The sequence below is a fragment of the Gekko japonicus genome, unplaced genomic scaffold (assembly GCF_001447785.1).
Source record: "Gekko japonicus isolate JY-2015 unplaced genomic scaffold, Gekko_japonicus_V1.1 scaffold3176, whole genome shotgun sequence".
In the NCBI taxonomy this organism is placed as follows: Eukaryota; Metazoa; Chordata; class Lepidosauria; order Squamata; family Gekkonidae; genus Gekko; species Gekko japonicus.
In genome coordinates, this window is record NW_015164296.1 from 54,987 (window position 1) to 63,152 (window position 8,166).

The window sequence follows — 8,166 nt, forward strand, 5'->3', positions numbered from 1 at the left end:
CACAGGGTGTCTGTTGTGGGGTGGGGAAGGGAAAGGAGTTTGTAAGCCGCTCTGAGACTCCCTTGGGTAGTGAAGGGCGGGGTATAAATCCAATCTCTTCTTCTTCTTCTTCTTCTTCTTCTTCTTCTTCTTCTTCTTCTTCTTCTTCTTCTTCTTCTTCTTCTTCTTCTTCTTCTTCTTCTTCTTCCTCCTCCTCCTCCTCAAAGAGCTCTCTCAGCCCCACCTACCTCACAGGGTGTCTGTTGTGGGGAGGGGAAGGGAGAGGAGATTGTAAGCCGCTCTGAGACACCTTTGGGTAGTGAAGGGCGGGGTATAAGTCCAACCTCTTCTTCTTTTACCTCACAGGGTGTCTGCTGTGGGGAGGGGAAGGGGAAGGAGTTTGTCAGCCACTCTGAGACACCTTTGGGTAGCGAAGGGCGGGGTATGAATCCAATCTCCTCCTCCTCTTCCTCCTCCTCCTTTTTTTTCCAAGGCAAGAGTTTAACAAAGGTGGTTTGGCATTGCTTGCCTCTACATAGCAACCACGGACTTCCTTGATGGTCTCCCATCCAAGTACTAACCACGGCTGACCGTGTTTAGCTTCCAAGCCTTTCTGAGATCAGGGGAGTCAAGGCTATTCAGGCTGCTGTGCATGGTTCATACCGTCAAGAGCACCCATGTGATCTATCATGTGCTGGGCCCTTCCTGGGGGGGGGGGCTCCATGGGCAGTTGCACGGTGGGGCAGTTGACTGTCTGAACTTGGGCACCGGCTGTTGCCCGAACGATCCCACGCCCTGATCACGTTAGCCTTTCACGCACGGTCTCCCCTTCCCTTGGAAGTGTTTCACGTGCGGCACGGTTACGGTTTTTGTTTTCCAGACGGAGGCAAGGAGGTGCTGTCCATGCATCAGATTCTGCTGTACTTGCTGCGGTGCAACAAGCCGCTGGTCCCCGAAGAGGAGATAGCTAACATGCTGCAGTGGGAAGAGCTGGAGTGGCAGAAGTATGCCGAAGAGTGCAAAGGGATGATCGTCACCAGCTCTGGCATGGTAACGGCAGCCGTCCGCCCCGGAAGATTATATGTGGCTCTGGTTATGTCGGTGGGGGTGGGGAGTGTATCAACTCCACCTGCTTCTCGAAGAATGATTTCGAATTCTGTTAGAAATATCAAGTTGTTTGCAGAGACTGAGTTATTTGTAGATACTGGAACCCAGGGCTATTTTTGGGCAGGAGCGCACAGGAACGGAGTTCCGGCTGGCTCCCGAGTTGGCCACGCCCAGCAGGAACTCATTAGCATAATAGGCCACACCCATTCGGATTGGCTACATTAGGGGTGTGTGGCCTCACATGCAAAGGAGTCCCTGCTACAAAAAAGGCCCTGGGTTTTGACCACAAACAAGGTAAACAGAGTAACAAGCAAAAGGTGGGTGCGGCTGGATGACCACACTACTGGTAACATGGGGGTGCGGCCTACTGTGCCAATGAGCTGTGCCTTCAGGGGTGTGGCCTAATATGCTAACGAGTTTCTGCTGTTGGGTGTGGCCTATTATGCTAATGAGTTCCTGCTGGGCTTTTTCTACAAAGAGAGCCCTGCTGGAACCAGAGAAATGAGCTACCTAATTTTTCTTCAAGTCTAGATTTGTCGAGTAAGCCGTGTTTTGAGGTTATATCTTTTAGTCTAGTAAGATTTGCTTGCCGCCAAAGTTTGAACAAATTGTGATCTTGCCCTGGTAAGAACTATTCCTGACTTTAAAAAGAGGAGAATTGTGATAGTGTAGGTCATAGTGTTAATCTTTTGTTATCCCAAATATGTAATATTGAGAAGAGATATGTATGTTTTTGGATGTGCTTTGGCCTAAAACATAGGGTTTGTTCCATATTGTATCTGGAACTGTTTTAGGGTGGGTATATTCGGACAAAATCATAACCCAGTGTAATAGGTTTTCCATTTTCATCATTTTAATCAGATTAGATAACTGGATTGCTTCATAGTACGTGGTTAGATTGGGGGAATTCATACAGCGTTTGGAATGTCTACATAAGGTGTCATGATTTATCCGGGGGGGTTTATTTGCCCTCGTAAAGCTGGTCAGCGTATTTTGCCAATGTTTCAACGTCTTTTTTTTTATTTTAGTTGGTATGGCTCAGAAATGAAATAAGCATTTGGAGAGTAGAAAAGATTTGATTAGGTTGTATCTATCTATCCTGCGAACCTAGCAATTCGAAAGCAAGAAATTGCAAGTAGATAAATAGATAAATGCCGCAAGACGGAGTGAGCGCCCGTCTCTAGTTCCAGCTCCTGCCAACCTAGCTGTTCGAGAGCAAGAAATTGCAAGTAGATAAATAGGTACCACTTTGGTGGGAAGGTAACAGCGTTCCGTGCGCCTTGGTGTTTAGTCATGCCGGCCACATGACCACAGAAACGTCTTCGGACAGCGCTGGCTCTTCGGCTTTGAAACGGAGATGAGCACCGCAACCCTAGAGTCGGATTCGACTGGCTTTTGAGCAAGGGAACCTTCACCTTTTTAAATAGGTACTGCTTTGGTGGGAAGGTAACAGTGTTCCACGCACCTTGTTTAGTCACACCGGCCACATGACCATGGAAACGTCTTTGGACAATGCTGGCTCTTCGGCTTGGAAACGGAGATAGCACCGTCTCCTAGAGTCGGATTCGACTGGCTTTTGAGCAAGGAAAACCTTTTACCATTACCTATCCGTGAGAGTAGAAGTTCTTCCCATTTGGCAATTAGTTGAGAGAATTTGCAATTTGTTGTGATGAAATTTCAGAAGATCATGTAGACCCAATAGAATTTCAGTAACCAAATAAGGCAGGGATGATGTCCATTGGAAAGGATATGCATGCCCGGAGTTTGGCAATTTGCTGGGTGGAAAGGTTAATGTGATATGCTTCCAGTTTCGTGTGATTAATTTTCAGGCCAGTTAACATCTAATATTTCTTGCAGAGTCGCAATAGACTTGACGAGGGTTGGTTATATATAGCAGTATATCGTCGGCAAGTAAGCTAAGTTTGAATCCTTTGGTAGTGATCATAATTCCTGACAAAGAGTTATGTTTTCTAATTGTAGAGGCTAAAGGTTTGATAGCTAGAGCAACTGATGAACCAAGCAGGCCAGAGACCATATTAGCATAACGGTTGCCGCCAGGGGTCATTTCGTAGAAAAAGAGGTGCGGCAGGAGCTCATTAGCATAACTTATTTGCATATGTCACACCCCCTGACATCACCGGTAGTGCGTCAGAAGGCAACACCCACCGCTCAGGCTCCACTGGACTCTTTTGGATTGCTAGCTGGGGGGGGGGGAACGTGCATGTGCCCACCCCCTGGGCTCTTTACTGCCGGAGCACCGCTCCTGTGCGCTCCCTGCAGGAAATGACCCCTGGTTGCCGCTATCCCTAATGTATTAGTTTACAACCAGCTAGTACTTTATGATATTGGATTGTTTTCAGATGGTTTTATTTATGTCATCATTGTTCTTATGTTCATCTCTTGTAAGCTGCCCTGAGCCTGCTTTGGCGGGTGAGGGCGGGGTAGAAATCAAATAAATAAATAAATAAAAAGAAGAGGGGGCAAAGGGCGACCTTGACGCGAGCCTCTTTGTAACATAAAAGTATCAGTTATCCAAGCCAGTTATCCAAGCCAGTTTGGTGTAGTGGTTAAGTGCACGGACTCTAATCTGGGAGAACCGGGTTTGATTCCCCACTCCTCCACTTGCACCTGGCTGGATGACCTTGGGTCAGTCACAAGCTCTGGCACAGCTGTCCTTGAAAAAGAGCAGTTTGTGTCAGAGTTCTCTCAGCCCCACCCACCTCACAGGGTGTCTGTTGTGGGGAGGGGACGGGGGAGGAGTTTGTAAGCCACTCTGAGACTCCCAAGTGAAGAGCGAGGTATAAATCCAATCTCTTCTTCTTCTTCTCCTTGAAAACCTGTCCTTTCATCCATCTGTCCTCTCCAATCATCACTCCGTTTCCTTTCTACTCTTTGCCAAGTGGAGGAACTGTGCTTTTGTATTCCGTAAAGAGCCATGAGTTGTATAAGCCAAGCTAACCCAGTCTCCTCTGGTCTCAGAAGCTAAGCAGGGTCGTCCCTGGTTAGTACTTGAATGGAAGACTGCTAAGGTAAAGTCCAAGTCGCTACACAGAGGCGGGCAATGGCAAACTTCCTCTGTTCGTCTCTTGCCTTGAAAACTGTATGGGGTCATAAGAACATAAGAGAAGCCATGTTGTATCAGGCCAATGGCCCATCTAGTCCAATGCTCTGTGTCACACAGTGGCCAAAACCCAGGGCCCATTAGGAGGCCCACCAGCAGGGCCAGAACTCCAGAAGCCCTCCCACTGTTGCTCCCCCAAGCATCAAGAATACAGAGCATCACCGCCCCAGGCATAAGAACAGAAAGAGAAGCCATGTTGGACCAGGCCAGTGGCCCATCCAGTCCAACACTCTGTGTCAAACAGTGGCCAAACCCAGCTGCCATTAGGAGGTCCACCAACGGGGCCAGAACTCCAGAAGCCCGCCCACGGTTGGCCCCCCAAGCATCAAGAATCACTGCCCCAGACAGAGTGTTCCTATCTATACCTTGTGGCTAACAGCCATTGATGGACATCTGCTCCATATGTTTATCTAATTCCCTCTTGAAGCTGTCTCTGCTTTTATCCACCACCACTTCCTGCGATAATGAGTTCCATGGGTTAATTACTTTTTTGGGTGAAGAAGGGTCACCATAAGTTGGCTGTAACTTGATAAACCCCCCCCCCCAGAACCGTCAACACTATTGGCACCATCTAATGAACATAATAATAATTGTTGGGGTCAAGCATGCTCTGCTAGAATGGGTTCAGCACAAACATTTTCCGCATAGGGAGTCCCTGGAAGTTACTTACGTTGCTTATAGTCCGCCTCTGTCACAGGGACTGAAGGCCGATTACACAGCGTGAGTTAGTATAATCACAAAAAAAAAGGGATGTTCAATAACCCACACATTAGGATTTTAGAAACCTGGAACTACAAGATGGAACCAAAGTACAGCGTAAGTATTCACATGACACAATGGGTGTGTTCAGACGGGGCGTTCCAGCCGGCATAAACTGTACCGGTTGGAACCGGTGCAGTTTATGCCGGCTGAAACACGATCACACTTACCTCCAATCTGCGGAGCACATCGCTGTATGCCCGTTCACATGCAGCGGGCGGCGTTTTTTGGGTTTTTTTAAACTCAGTTTGAGCATGCGCATAGGCAGCCATCCACAGAATGGCGATCTTCACGCATGTGCAAAACACCCCGTCTTTCATTTAAAGTTTAAAGGTAAGGACTTACCTTTAAAGTTTAAAGACCAAACTGGCCTCCCTGAGGTCTCGGAGTCCTCCAAAACCTTAAACTAAGGACCTTTTCTTTTTTTAAAAAAAATGCCGGGGCGAGGCTTCGCCCAAGCGCATATCGCCAACCTAACAAAAAAAAATGGCGGGCAAAAATCGGAAGCCTCGGGCTTTCGAGCGGAAGTGGCTCTACAACGTTGGAGAGCGATCAGACGGGGGTAAAGCGATTACAACTGTTGCACTCAGGATACCACCACTTGGGGACCTACTAGCAGAATACAGCGGTGTAAAGCTCTTTGCAACGGTTAGGGACGGAAGGCAGATGTTCGTCGTGTGAACGCCGGTAAGTACACCGATTCCAACCGGCACCTATACTGTTGCAAATGCCCCGTCTGAATGCACCCATTGAGTGGCACAGAAATTACATGAACAGGATCCTGCTTACAATGAGCTATATGCAGCCGTACAGATCACCGTCCCTAACAATTTATCTAAGCAAGTTTGTAAAACTGTTTTGTGCTCTGCAGCCGTATTGCCCGTGCAGAAAAGCCCTCTGGAATAGTTCAGTTTTGCATGGTTTACGGAAGGCCAAGAGAGTGGGAGGTTTCCTGGCCTCCTCGGGCAGGCCGTTCCACACGGCGGGAGCCACGAGGGAGAAAGCAGGTGTACGGGCAGGTGTTGATTTTGCCCATTTGCACGTCGGCACCTGCAGAAGCCCCCGATGACTTGAGCAAAGTTGTTGCATCGGAGCGTCGGGGGAGAGGCCGCCTTGCAAACGAGAGGCGCCACGGAGGGCTTCATATGCGGTAGCCAATACCAGTCCAGCTTGCTGTTAATTAGATTTAACGGCCTGATCTTTTTCTTCTCTCCCTTTACTCTAGAAACCCAGCTCCGTTCGCATCGATCAGTTGGATCGTGAGCAGTTCAATCCCGACGTGATTACCTTCCCCATTATTGTCCACTTCGGAATACGGCCGGCGCAGCTCAGTTACGCGGGAGACCCCCAGTAAGCTGTTACCGTCGAGTCTAGCCTGGGCACGCTTGCTTTTGGTGGGCAGGTGCCAGCTCTCACGCTTCTGCTAAAATTACGAAAACGCACGTTCCTCCTATGCTCTCGAGCTTCTTTTGAGTATTTTTTTAGATTTGTCTCAAGTTGTTTCTGGTTGGTATTTTCATCTCACCCCCAGCGTCAAGCAGTTCTTTTGCATTTCACTTCACAGTAACGTATTTTAGGGAGGGGCATTTGAAGCGCTTCATTTCCCCTCCGGTTAGCAAGAATGCTTGGCTTTTACAGTCTTAGTGTTTCATTTCATAAGAGCATAAGAAGAGCTCTGCTGGATCAGACTGGTGGTCCATCTAGTCCAGCATCCTGTCTCACATAGTGGCCAACCAGTTCCTCTGGAGGGCCAACAGCAGGGCTGAGAGGCCGAGGCCTTCCCCCTGAAGTTGCCTCCTGGCTCTGGGATCCAGAGGATGAGTGCCTCTGACTGTGGAGGTTCCCCTCAGCCACCATGGCCAGTAGCCATTGAGTGACTTATCCTCCATGGATCTATCTAATCCCCTGTGAAAGCTGTTTATTCCTGTGGCCATCACTACATCCTCTGGAAGTGAATGCGACATTTTAATCACTCTCTGTGTAAAGTGGTTAGAGATGTGAAATTTCCGGAAATTTTGAAGCTCGGAAAAAACCCCGGGTTTTTTCCGTTTTTTTCGGGGGGAAATGGAAATTTTTGGAAAAATTGAAAAAAAATGCTACATTAGCATTTCTTTTGTCTTTTCTAGATTGAAAGTCATTCTGTTACTTTAGGAACATAAAATATGACTGGACATTTTTACTTGGCATGAAATTATCACAACTAGCATATTAAAAATATAGTGTATACAAACAATTATTACAAACAGAATACCCACCCACATGCAAAAACAAAACTGAAACCTTTTTCTTTTCTTCTGACAATAGCACCTCCTAAAGGAAGAAATGCATCTTGTTCTTGCATTGGAGAGTTCAGTTTGTAACCTAGGACTTGCTTGTCCTCAGTGCACAGAAATTAGATCAATCTGATACCATATATATATATTTTAGAAATGATTTGGAAAATATTTGAACACCTTGTCTTAAAATATTTTATTCATCATGTTAAAATAAAACGTTCCATAATCATTTCTTTTTTCAATTTTTCCAATTTTTCGGGAAAAAACAAAAAAGCTTCAGGAAAAAAACAGAAGAAACCCGTTTCCCCCCCGAATTTTTCCATTTTTTTTCCGGGCCTTCACAGTGGTCCTTCCTACTCTCCATCCTGAACCTACTGCCCATCAGCTTCATTGGATGCCCCCGAGTTCTAGGGTTTTGAGAGAGGGAGAAAAAGTCCCCTTTGTCAACTCTCTCCATCCCACACATCCTTTTATAAACCTCTTGCACGTGTTGCCTGTTGGATTCTTGAAGGAATGCTGCCGCTGTGGTCTCCCGGGACTACTCAAGCCAGTGCACCCCTGTTCCGATTTGTTCCAGCCCATTTCTGGGAACGTGTGTGCGTTATGGATCTGCACAGACAGCCCAATCTGGCCTGAGCTCAGCAAGTCTTGGGAGCTAATCAGGGTCAGCCACGGCCAGTCCTTGGATGTGCTGGGCAGCGCATGCAGCTGGGAGTTTGGGGGCGGTGGTGTCTTTCTTTGACAGTGGGGAGGGCTCCTAGAAAGGGCTCTAAGAAGACCAAAAAAGTGTTCAGCTCTTTTCTTAATGGGGTGGGGTGGGGAGGAGAGGAGAAGTCAAGTAGCAAAGCATAACTGCATTGTTACCAGAACGAAGTTTCAGTCCAGTGGTACCTTTAAGACCAACACAAGACCCGGTCACACGGG

At 47.5% G+C, this 8,166-nt stretch overlaps 1 protein-coding gene across 1 annotated transcript in view; it reads left to right on the plus strand.

Annotated features, from left to right (window-relative positions):
* DROSHA (drosha, ribonuclease type III) overlaps positions 1-8,166 on the plus strand; it is a 155,264-nt gene that overhangs the window by 46,684 nt on the left and 100,414 nt on the right. Inside the window, exons 11-12 of the mRNA XM_015408795.1 lie at positions 860-1,029; positions 6,192-6,316. Of these exons, the coding sequence (XP_015264281.1) occupies positions 860-1,029; positions 6,192-6,316 (295 nt within the window). The remainder of the gene's footprint in view (positions 1-859; positions 1,030-6,191; positions 6,317-8,166) is intronic.